Raw genomic sequence first — 13,550 nt, forward strand, 5'->3', positions numbered from 1 at the left:
CTCATTTTAATCTTCCATCACAAACTTCTTAAAAAGGTTAGGGTCTGTAATGTTAAATGGAAAGTGGCTTGATGTAAAAAGGTCTCTGGCCAAATTGATTTCCTGTGCAATGGGATTGGTAGTCTTGACCACTGGGTTAAACCCTCTGTGACAAGGTGAAGTTCCTGTCGCAAGCTAGCAGATGGAGCCTGAGCAGTAGAGTGTGTGGAGCTAATTTGCATAGAAGCTGCTTCGGGAGCCAGGCAACCCTCAAGGGGAGGATTGCTGGCTTAGGCCTAACTCTTGGTAAGCCTGTTAGACCGGTCTGCCCAGTAGAGCTTGGGTTGACCAGGAGAGTACCCCAGGCTTGATGACTGGCAGGGGAGCCAGGTGGGTATGTGAGTGACTGGGAAAGTCCTTAAGAGCAGCTGAGGGATTGGAAGGAGTCCTCGGGAAGAGCCCTCAGAGAGAGAGCCTAGCTGAGAAGGGCCTGGAAGAAGGGCAGGCCTGGAGGCGGGTGGATTTTAAAATCGTAAAATCTGGCAACCCTATTTAGAGAGGAACCTTTGCTCTTCATGTATGTGGGTCTATTATATTAGAAAGAGCATAGGGAGTGTACAAGTCCCATGATGATTTTTTTTTAAAATTCTTTATTCATTTTCAATCTTACATCAAGTGTACAAACATTAAAACAATACAATTAAACATATCAGTTGACAATCTTTCTATTTTATCTTATAATACATAAAATTACCACCCTCCCCTCCCATCATTCCCTCTATTATTTTCCCAATATGAATATTAATATATAAAGCCTCCCCCTTCCTAACATTAGACGGTGTATATGATGATTTTTCTTCTACTTCCTTAAGTTTCCAAAGCGAAAATGCTTGAAGACAAGAAAAGAAAGAAACAAATTACTTTTGAATCGAAAGTTCCAGAAGCCAAAGATTCCAGAAAAAAAGATGGTAAGAGATATTGTTTATTTTTTTAAAAAATTTCTTTATTTATTATTTATTTATTGTTTTCAACTTAAATTTAAAGTATAACACTTGTACAGAAAGCAAGAATAGAATAGATATCAAATACAATAGTAATATAATTCCTAAATTAAACAAATATACTATTTATGCTCAAGTCCACAATTAAGATCCAAGAATTAAAGAAAATTGGCAAAATTATCAAGAAAGAAAGTTATAATATTTTTTTTTTTTTATAATTCTTTATTCATTTTTAAACTTTCAACAAGTGTACAATATAAGTAATACATAGATTTACTAACATCACTTGAAAAATCTATCAAGATCATAACAAAGGTATATATATCTAAACCCTTCTTCCCCCCTCCCTTTCCATACAATTATTTAATTGAATCAATCTTTGTCATATTTCTTTTTTTTACATTTTTATTTTTTTTTTCATTTATATAAACCCTCCCCTTTCCCTTCCAATCATAAATAATGTTAATAAAATGGTGTTTATTCATTACAAAACAATGTCAATGGCCCCCATATTTCATTAAACCTTTTATAATTTCCATTTTGTATTGCTATTGAACGTTCCATTCTATATATGTGACATAGTGAATTCCACCAGAAATTAAAATTAAGTCTTGTGTGATCTTTCCAATTTGTAGTAATATGTTGCATGGCAACTCCTGTCATAATCAATAAAAGTTTGTTATTACTTGCCGATATCTGACTCTTTTTCCTCATAGATATGCCAAATATCACAGTATCATAAGTTAATGCTACAGGATTATCTAATAAAGAATTTATTTGATCCCAGATCGAATTCCAAAAGGCTAATATATAGGGACAGAAAAATAAAAGATGATCCAAAGTCCCTACTTCAAGCTTACAATGCCAGCATCTATTAGACATTGAACTATTTAATTTTTGTAATCTAACAGGGGTCCAAAATGCTCTATGCAAAAGAAAAAACCAAGTTTGTCTCATAGATGCTGACAGTGTACATCTTATTCTCCAAGACCAAATTTGTGGCCATTGAGATGCCAAAATTTGATGATTAATCTCAATGCTCCAAATATCCCTAAGACCATTTTTAGGTTTTTTATTAACCAATTCACTAATAACTTTATACCACTGTGCGGCCTGGTGACCCAGAAAATCTGCCTGGAAGCATAAAAATTCCATGCTGTATTGAAAATTTAAAGTTTTCCATTCAGGGAACCCTGCCTGAATGGCCTGCTTCAATTGCAACCATTTATAAAATTGTGATTTATTCAGTCCAAATTTATTTTGCAATTGTGTAAACTCAAGCATTTTTCCATTTGAAATAACATCATTTAAAGTTCGTATTCCTGCATTTAACCAATGCCTCCAGACAATCTTAGTTCCGCCAATCTGAATCTTGGAGTTTAGCCATATAGATTGATTTGTCGATTTACTAATAGGAATTTCAGTTAAATTACTTACATATCTTAGAGTTTTCCATGTATCTAATAAAAGTTTATTTTCTTTATACAATCTGGGCATCTTGATACTGAGAATGTGACAAAGATGTAAAGGAGACAGGAGTTGCCATTCCAAGTATAACCAATCTGGAGTGTATTCAATGAGATCTGGGAGGACCCAATACATACCTTGACGTAAAATATAGGCCTGATGATACCTATAGAAATTTGGGAAATTTACCCCACCCTCCTTAATTGATTTCTGTAAAGATACCAAAGCAATTCTAGGTGTTTTGCCAAGCCAAACAAACTTAATAATTATTGCATTCAATTTTTTATAAAAAGAGTTCTGAAAAAATACCGGAATCATACACATTTGATAGCAAACCACAGGCAATATCATCATTTTTATGGTTTGAACTCTTCCCCACCAAGATATATGTAATGGGTTCCATTGTTCACATAATTCCGAAACCTTTTTTAATAAAAGTTTTTCATTTTCTTTTACTGTATCTTCTATTGAATTTTTAATCCAAATTCCTAAATATTTTAATCCATCCTCTTTCCATACAAAAGGAAATGAATCAAACATAGATTTTATGCAATGCACATTAAGCGAAAGAATTTCAGATTTATTCCAATTGATTTTATATCCTGAAAACATTCCAAATCTTTCAATCAATTCTAACAAACATGGTATAGTTGAACCTGGATTGCGCAAATATAATAAAATATCATCCGCATAAGCAGATAATTTGTATTCCCATTCTTTCAAGGGAATACCCTGTATCCCCTTTGTCTGATTAATAGCTATCAATAAGGGTTCTAAAACAATATCAAACAGCAAAGGAGATAATGGACATCCTTGTCTAACTCCTCTATGTAATTTAAAACTCTCAGATAAATTATTATTAATGTATAATCTTGCCATAGGGGAGCTATACAAAGTTTTAATCATTTGAACAAAACCAGGACCCACACCAAACCAATCCAAAGTCTGATACATGAATGACCATTCTACCCTATCAAAAGCTTTTTCTGCATCTAATGAAAGAGCAAAAGCTGGTTCATTCATCATTTTAGTTAAATTTAATGTATGAAATGTCAATCTTGTATTGTTAGAAGAATGTTTATTAGCAATGAAACCTGTTTGATGTACATCAATTATGTAAGGAAGAGCCTTTGCCAATCTTAATGCCAGTGTTTTAGCCATTAATTTTCCATCAACATTAATTAATGATATTGGCCTGTAATTTGAAACCATAGTGGGATCTTTATTTGGCTTTGGCAAAACAATCACCATAGATTCTGCCATAGTACTTTTAATACAACCTTTATTAAGTTGAAACTGATATAAATTTAGTAAATAGGGTAATAAAGAATTTTGAAATGTTTTATAGAATTCCACAGTAAAACCATCCCCACCTGGAGCGGATCCAACTCTAAGAGACTTCAATGCTGTTTCTAATTCTTTTAATGATATAGGTTCTTCTAAACTTCTTTTTATATGATCAGGAAGCTTTGGACCCTCAAGAAGATTTAAAAATTCCATACCTTTTTGAACTTTATCAATAGAAGACTCGGAAGAATACAACTCTTTGTAAAAAGCCAAAAATTGATTTAAAATGTTATTAGTTTGATTATGCATATTTCCTTTCTCATCTTTTATTGCACTTATTTTTATTCTTCTCTTTTTTGCTTTAAGATAATTTGCAAGTAAACTTCCTGCCTTATTAGATTTTCCATAATACAAGGTTTGCAGAGAAAACAAATCTTTCCTTGCCATTTTTGAAGAAATTTCATTATATTTGCCTTTAGCCTTTAATAAAGTTTGCAAATTTTCGTGATTCCAATCATCTATTAATTTGGATTCCAGCAATTTAATTTCTTTTTCCAAATCTGAAAATTGTTTAATAAGTTGTTTTTTAATATACGCAGAATAAGAAATAATATTACCTCTTATAGTAGCTTTAAATGCATCCCATAAGATTTCCGCATTAATATCTGCTGAGGTATTTATTTGGAAAAATTCCAAAATTTTTAACTTAATTTCTTCAAGAAAAGTTGAATCTGAAACCAATGTATTATCAAACCTCCATAATGATCTATTGTATTCATTATTATCTAGTGTAAGTGTAATCCACACTCCTCCATGATCAGACAAAGTAATTGGATCAATGGAAGCTTGTGTCACTTGTTGCACTATGGAATTTGATACCAATATGTAATCAATTCTTGAAAAAGATTTATGAACTGGTGAGCAAAAAGAGAACTCCTGATTATTAAAATGAAGAATACGCCATATATCTTTCAAATTACAAGTATTCACCAAATTATCTAACCCTAATGATTTTATATTTTTGCTTGGTTTTTTATCCAAAAAAGGATCCATAACAGCATTAAAATCTCCAGCTACTATTAAATTAGAAGCAGCCAGTGGGAGTATTAATTTTTGTATATTAATAAAAAAATCATTTTGATTCGAGTTCGGGGCATAGATATTTAATAAAGTCAAAGTATTATTTCCCATTCTCATTTCCACTCGTATCCATCTCCCTAAAGGATCAAAATCTATCATTTTAAATGAAGCTAAACATTTTGTGTTCACTAATATAGCCACTCCTGCCTTTTTCCCTATTGCGGGAGCGAAAAAACAGTGTTTCACCCAATTATCTTCTAGCTTTTTGGATTCAACCACTGATAAATGTGTCTCTTGAATATAATACACATCAGCCTGTTGCCTTTTTAAAAATGCTAACATTTTTTTTCTCTTTACTGGGTGATTAAGGCCATTAACATTGAGTGAAAAAATTTTAATCTCCATCAATCCAAATAATTTTTACAAAAGTTCTTCCAATTATTATATCTGAACAAAAAACTGAAATCATTTGAAATGAATAAACACCACCTTCATTTATATCTCCCAATCCAACATCTCTACCCCAATTATCAAATCCCTTTAACCCCCCTCCCATCCCTCCCTCTCCCACCCTTAATATTGGCTGATAAAACCTGGAACTGCACATACAAGACCAAGTAAAGCTAAACTAAAAGCTCTATACAGACTTCAATTATAAAACAATATTGTATGTAATAATCATATGTATTTTTATAAATAATTTATGTAATATTCTCAAAATATTAAAAAATCAAAATAAGAAACTAAATAAAGATCTTCCACTCACATTATAAATGATAAAAAAGAATGTAAAACTCTGTCTGCTAAAAGTATCAGACTTGTAAGAAACCTATAAATGAAAATTAAGCATTAATAATATATTTTCCTTTTTTTTTTTAATTATTGTTATTATTTATTTTTAAATACATATATTCCCCTTAAATATTCTCAAAGAAGCCTACTAAACCTTAAACTAGAGTCCCTTGAAAATCTTTGCTAACTGAAATCTTTTGTACTGAATTTTTATCACAACCTCCATTAACTCATCATAACCTATGATCTAAATCTGCCACTATAAGCTCTGTATATTAATATCTTATCTTCATGAATATATTGCAATAACATATATCAGAGATTCTAATATCTTAATAAGATATGTAACAGCAAAGGAACAAATCATTTCAACTTTAAAAGTCATCCTTTGAGAAAGAGATATTAAAGGCTCACAGAGAAACAAACTGCCTTTTTCATCAACATTCCATTTCACAGTTTCCATTCAAAATAAACAGAGCCAAACTGTCAGTTAGCAGATTCTCAAATATATTAAAGATGAATAACAAATAAAATCAAATAAAAACCAAGAAGAATCAACTCCAACTCCAGGAAGTAAATAAGTCAAATTAAATTGACATCGGCTGCTCCCTTTGATTTAAAAACATTTCCAACTTCACAGGCTCATCAAAGCTCATAGTTTTGTTGTCAATAGTTATTTTCATAATCGCAGGGTATATCAGGCCAAATCTAGCTCCGATTTCTCTTAACTTCGGCCTCATGTCTAGAAATTTTTTCCTTTTATCTGCCGTTGTTTTAGCGAAATCAGGAACGATGTGAACTTTGGCATCCTGACATTTTAAATTTGCATGTTCTTTAGCCATTCTTAACACCTCTAAAACTTGCTGGTGTCTTAGCAACTTGAAAATTATGGGGCGAGGACCTTTTAAAGTATCCAGTCTTTTCACTGGTATGCGATGTGCACGTTCAACTTCTATCGGGTAATTAGATTTGAGGGGCAGGACTTTCATCAAAAAATTTTCCACAAATGAAACCGGATTATTTTTCTCCACCCCTTCCGGTACGCCCAAAAGTCTCAAATTACTCCGTCTCATGTGATTCTGGCAATCCTCGACTTCCCTGGTGAGTGCAAAGATTTTTTCTCTGTCCAGTTTATATTGCCTTTTTTCTGCTTCAAAACTGTCCATTCTCATTTCCATTTTTGTTGTTTTAATCTCCAGCACTTCTGTTCTTTTATTTAAAGTCATTACTTCTTCCTGTATTTCATCCAGCTTTTTGGCGTTTTTTAGAAGAATTTCTTTTATCTCTTGTATTTCTTTCCAGAAATCAATGTCACTTTTCTCTCTTGACAACGGACACTTTGAGGGTGTTGCCGGCTCTGGCTTAGATCTCTTAACACTGCCGGTATTAGAAATCCCCATTTCAGACTTGTTTTGTTTTCCTGAAGCCATCACGTTGTATTTTCCTTCGTTTCTTCAGTTAAAATGAAAATTTTATTTCAGTATTTTATGTCATTAATGTCTGTATGTACAGAGCCTCTGCCCTACCCGACCATCCTCGTGCACTCCCAAGCCACGCCCCAAAAGTTATAATATTAAGAAACTGAGAACTATAGCACTGAGATGGGGTCACAATATCCCAAATATAGGGCTCAAGGATTGTTAACATTCAGACGAGACATAGCCACGAAATTTGTCAATTGTAATGGTTCAAAAAACACATATTTAAGAGTACGGTGATATACAATACATTTACACGGATGTCTCAAATAAAAAGTTGCCCCCAAAGATAAAACCCCAGATTTCAACAGAAGAAATTCACGGCGGCGCCTTTGCGTCTCCCGTGCCAAATCTGGGAACATTTGTATTTTATACCCAAGGAAGCTTTTTTGTCTATTTTTAAAGAAAAGTTTTAACAACCATGTTTTATCAATTAGCAAAGCTAAAGTAATAATCATAGTGGCTGGTGATGCTAAATCCTTCTCAGATGTTTCTAAAATCTGTGATATATTTAAGGGTTCTTGATCTGAAGATTGATTTTGTTCTTTATCAGGCAAATAATAAACCCGTGAAAATGGTGGTAATGAATCTTCGGGTATCTCTAAGTTCTCTACTAGATATCTCTTAAGCATATCTCTAGGTGTTACTAACTCAAGTCTTGGAAAGTTAATTAACCTTAAATTATTACTGCGTGAATTGTTCTCAAGCATTTCAGTCTTCTTCCTTAGGTTAATATTGTCTTTGACTAAGGCCTCTTGAATTTGTTTCAATGATACAATTTCTTTTTCCAATTTTAGAACAGATGAGTTAGAAGTATTCATTTCTTTTCTTAAATCCTTCAATTCCTTATCATGTTCCTTAATTTTCCCTTCAATTTGTTGAAGTGTAGGAGTAATTTTTTTAACAAAACCAGCCATTAAGTCCCAAATAGAGTCTAAAGTCACTTCTGCAGGTTTAATCAATTCAATTGAAGTTTGTGTAAATGTAGAGTGCTCACCGTTCTGAAGTCCTTCGGGGGATGTCTTCAGCCCTTCCCCCTCATGTTAAGATGATATTCCCCCAGATACCTTCATGGGGGCCCTGGAAAAGTGGGCCCCAGCCTCCAAACTCTCCAGTGAATCTTTCCTTGCCTCTGGAGAGGAGAAAATCAGTGAATCCGGGGTTTCCCCGCCCCTGGGAGAGCTGGTCGTCTGGGGTTGCGGGGGCGGTGCCCTAACGTCGGGGCTCAGTGTGGTATCGGGCCCAGGAGCATCTACGATGGTTTCGCCTCCCTGTGTTCTCCGCGGGCCGCCATCCGACGTCGCTGCGACCTCCTGCATGCGCCACAAGAGTTCTTGAATATTTCTGAGACCCGGGGCTCCAGGACGCCGCGAGGCAGAAGCGGCACTCCGGCCCCGTCTCTTCGGCATCGCGGTAAATAATTACCGTTAGAAAAGTTAAAAAAGCACAATCCTGGGACACGCAGCTCAGCGCGTCCTGTCTCAGATCGCCATCTTGGATTTTTAAATTTCTTTATTCATTTTATAACTTACATCAAGTGTACAGTAAATATCAAACAATTCTAGTACAACATCACTTGAAAATCTACAATATCATACAAGAAGATTTAACCCCCACCCCCCCTCCCAAATTCATATACAACTAAAATATACCACATGAAAATAATCTTATGTCATTCATAAATATATTATTAGTGGAAAACCAAGAATCATGAGTCAACTGGAAAGGAGGAGGCCTGGCTCTGCTTTACAAATCATTCTTCAATGTTCAGCTCCTTGAAAAGGGCAGCCATACCTCTCTAGAATTCTTACTAGCTTCAGTTAAAGATGAACTCCAACCCCACCCACTAGGCATCTTGCTTCTCTACCGCCCTCCTATCCCCTGGAATAAATCCTCTGAACTTGTCCTAGAGACTATAACAAGAGACTTCCTAAAATTCCAGAGACTAGTGATCATAGGAGATATTAACCTCCACCTTGACGATAACACCAGCATGGACACAACTGAATTCAAAGACTTCCTCACCTCCCTTGGCTTCACCACTCCTCCACCCACACCTACCCATGATAAAGGACATACACTAGACATCATCAGCTTCCTCGACCTGACTGAGCACAAAACTTCTGCCGAAGAGGCCCGCTGGGACCTTGTCCCGTGGTCTGACCACCTTCTAGGCTCTTTCTGCCTCCCCATCTTCATGTCTCATCTAGGTACTCCACCCCGGCCCACAAAATCTATCACCTACCGCAAAAAAATCACGAGCGAATTGTTCTGGACCCAATTTCTTAACCAACTTCCCCCTTCTCCTAAACACACAGACCCAGAGTCCAACTGACATAATTGGGTTACCCTTTCCGGGACTACCTACCACGCTCTGGCCCCTTTATCTACAAAATCTATCTCCCACTCCCACAAAGCCCCCTGGTACCTTCCATATCACAGGGAACTAAAACAGAATTGTCGAGCCCTGGAACGAAAATGGAAAAAATCGAAATCCCCCTCAGACAAACAATCCTGGCGAGACAACATCAAGTGCTAAAACACAATACTAAAAAAAGCAAGAAAGAATTTCTATGGAGATAAAATCATCAGATCAAAAAATCAAAATAGTACTCTATTTTACATCTGGCGAAACTTAACCTCAAAAAACGACTCCACCTCTCCCCTCCTTCCGCAAACGACTTAGCCAAATTTTTCAATGAAAAGATTTCCCCTCAGCAGTCTCTTACAATTCTCTTCCTCCCAATGACTCAAACCCTATCCCAGCGGATAGATCCTGGACGACATTTGAACCCATATCTGAACCCCAGATCTCTAAACTCTGCCTCAGACTGAAATCCTGCAAATGCATCTTAGATCCTTTCCCATCCCACCTTTATGAAAACATTCCTGCACAGGCCATCTCCTCCCTTACGAGACTCATTAACTCTGCTCTACTATCAGGCTTGTTCTCCACAAAAATGGGCCACATTGCCTTGTCACCTATTCTGAAAAAAGCCGATCTCGACCCCTCCCTACCATCAAACTACCGTCCCATAGCAAATATCCCTCTACTTACCAAACTTCTAGAAACCATAGTTGCTACCCAGCTCTCCTCCTATCTCGAGAGATTCTCCATTCTTCACCCCTACCAACATGGCTTCAGACCCTGCTTTAGCACTGAATCCCTCCTAGTTTCCCTAATTTCAAAGGTACAACAACTACACTCACGTAACAAATTCGCTGTCCTACTACAATTGGATCTTTCCGCTGCTTTTGATGTCGTCCATCACGACATACTACTTTACCAACTTTCCGAGATTGGAATCGACTCCACCGTCCTAATGTGGTTCTCAAACTTCTTACGCTCCCGTCCTACACCGTCAACACAAATGGCACCATGTCCACTCCTTGGACTCCATCTTGCGGTGTCCCTCAAGGATCACCCCTTTCCCCTATTCTCTTTAACATCTACATGTCCTCCCTGAAACTCTTTCAACTATCCCCCCTGGAAACAATCTACACTTATGCAGATGACATCCTTGTCCTCCTTGAGACTGACCAGAACCTCACCAACCTCCACAAAAACATTACAGCTTGCATAATGAGACTCCGTGCCTGGTCCCTCTCGGTACAGATGAAACTAAACGAATCTAAAACAAAACTACTCTGGCTCGGCCCAAAATTCGAACACCTGCCCACACTTTTCGCACTAGCCACAGGCGATACACTACAGCTCGAGTTCTCATGCAAGGTCCTTGGTATCACTATCGATTCCTCTCTCTCCCTCAATGACCACCTCAACTCCTTGGCAAAATCATGCTTTTTCAGCCTTCACATGCTGAGGAAAGCTAGATCCTACTTCAGCCAACAACACTTTGCCATCCTTGTCCAATCCATCATCCTCTCCAAACTAGATTACTGCAACGCCATCTACTTAAATCTATCAAAAAAAAGTATTCTAAGACTCCAGCTAATCCAGAATACTGCAGCCAAACTGATCTTCTCAAAACGCAAGTCTGACCATGCCTCCCCACTCCTTGCCAAACTTCACTGGCTTCCAATAATCTCCAGAATCCATTTCAAATGTTCCTGCCTGGCTTTCAAGATCATTCACGGAATCCTGCCTCCTCTTATCCCACTGTCTTTCAACTCCTCCAGTCCCGACTCCTCCAGAACTGCCCAAAGGCTTAAACTAGCCTTCCCCTCTCCACGCGGCATCCACTATTCAGGCAAACTGGGAAAATTCCTTCTCTTCAAAATCACAGGTCTTTGGAACGACCTCACCACCCCGTTGCGGAACCTGAGCTCCCTTCAGTTATTCAGCAAACAACTGAAAACCTGGCTTTTCAGCAAATTGTAGCTCTATCCTTCCCCCCTTTCTCTCCTCCCTTCTACACATAAGTTCATGTAATCCTTTTTCTTCTTCTCTACCCACTATTTTAAGTTCTTGTAAACCGTGTCGAGCTCCATTCTCATGGAGATGATGCGGTATATAAACTTAAGGTTTAGATTAGATTAGATTAGAAAATTGGGAAAAGTGTAAATTATTCATTATAATACTTTAATAATGGTCTGCACACATCCTTAAATTTATTATAGTAACCTTTTTGAACTGCCAACGCTCTTTCCATTTTATACACGTGACAAACTGAATTCCACCAGAAACAATAATTCAGTCTTTTACAATCCTTTCAATTATATGTTATTTGTTGGATGGCAACTCCTGTCAATATCATCAAAAGCTTGGTAAGAGATATTGAATGAAAGAGGTTCTTTACTACTTTGTGGTTACTGGAATCTCCATCTGCTGTTGTATTTAAGATACTGTAGTAGGCCACTTTTTTTTAAAGATAATGAACAAGTGCAATGTATGTATGTTAAAAACACTGGGGTGGGAAGGGAAAATAGAGCAGATATGTTTGGAAATTAAATGTGTACACTTGGATTTGCTCCCACAGAAACACCTCTTTTTAGCCTGCCTAAAAATAATTATTCTCTGGAAACACTTTTAGTTGCATTTATATAAATATATATATGCAAAAATGGTCTCTATTGAACTTTCTGTATTTTTTTTGAAAACCTGTTGTCACTTAATAAGTATTATGAGTATTAACATATGCTGAGTACTCCCCATCAAGGATTGAAATCCTTATAGCAAGACCCACCACCCAATCATTGCATATATACTAAAAATATGCTTATTTGTGATTCTAACCTCCAGAATTTCTAAAACATAGTAACATAGTAGATGACAGCAGATAAAGACCTGAATGGTCCATCTAGTCTGCCCAACCTGATCAATTTAAATTTTTTGTTTATAAATTCTTTATTCATTTTAAATCATAAACAAGTGTGCAATAATATATCCATTAAATTTCAATGTAACACTTGAAAATCTTAATCATATCATCAAGAACAAAAGAATATATCAATAATCAAATTGGAGAATTCAATTTAAATTTTTTTATTTTTTTTCTTAGCTATTTCTGGGCAAGAATCCAAAGCTCTACCCAGTACTGTGCTTGGGTTCCAACTGCCGAAATCTCTGCTAAAACCTACTCCAGCCCATCTACACCCTCCCAGCCACTGAAGCCCTTCCCAGCCCATCCCCCACCAAACGGCCATACACAGACACAGACCGTGCAAGTCTGCCCAGTACTGGCCTTAGTTCAATATTTAATATTATTTTCGATTCTAGATCCTCTGTGTTCATCCCACACTTCTTTTAACTCAGTCACAGTTTTACTCACCACCACCTCTCTCGGGAGTGCATTCCAGGCATCCACCACCCTCTCCGTAAAGTAGAATTTCCTATCATTGCCTTTGAATCTACCACCCCCTCAACCTCAAATTATGTCGTCTGGAAAAGATTTTGTTCTACGTTAATACCCTTAAAGTATTTTAACGTCTGAATCATATCTCCCCTGTCCCTCCTTTCCTCTAGGGTATACATATTCAGGGCTTCCAGTCTCTCCTCATACGTCTTCTGGTGCAAGCCTCCTATCATTTTCGTCGCCCTCCTCTGGACCGCCTCAAGTCTTCTTATGTCCTTCGCCAGATACAGTCTCCAAAACTGAACACAATACTCCCAAGTGGGGCCTCACCAATGACCTGTACAGGGGCATCAACACCTTCTTCCTTTTACTGGCTACGCCTCTCTTTATACAGCCCAGGGCAGCAGCCACTGCCTTGTCAAACTGTTTTTTCGCCTTTAGATCTTCAGACACTATCACCCCAAGGTCCCTCTCCCCGTCTGTGCATATCAGCTTCTCACCTCCCAGCATATATGGTTCCTTCCGATTATTAATCCCCAAATGCATTACTCTGCATTTCTTTGCATTGAATTTTAGTTGCCAGGCATTAGACCATTCCTCTAACTTTTGCAGATCCTTTCTCATATTTTCCACTCCCTCTTCGGTGTCTACTCTGTTACAAATCTTGGTATCATCTGGCATACTTTTCCTTCTAACCCTTCAGCAATGTC

At 36.9% G+C, this 13,550-nt stretch overlaps 1 protein-coding gene across 3 annotated transcripts in view; it reads left to right on the top strand.

Moving 5' to 3' along the window:
- The window catches only part of AGBL2 (ATP/GTP binding protein like 2), an 82,170-nt gene that overhangs the window by 44,389 nt on the left and 24,231 nt on the right, over positions 1-13,550 (top strand). For all 3 annotated transcript variants that reach the window (XM_033928595.1, XM_033928598.1, XM_033928597.1), the window contains exon 15: positions 852-947. In XM_033928595.1, coding sequence (XP_033784486.1) covers positions 852-947 — 96 coding nt within the window. The remainder of the gene's footprint in view (positions 1-851; positions 948-13,550) is intronic.

The sequence above is a fragment of the Geotrypetes seraphini genome, chromosome 19 (genome assembly GCF_902459505.1).
Source record: "Geotrypetes seraphini chromosome 19, aGeoSer1.1, whole genome shotgun sequence".
NCBI lineage: Eukaryota > Metazoa > Chordata > Amphibia > Gymnophiona > Dermophiidae > Geotrypetes > Geotrypetes seraphini.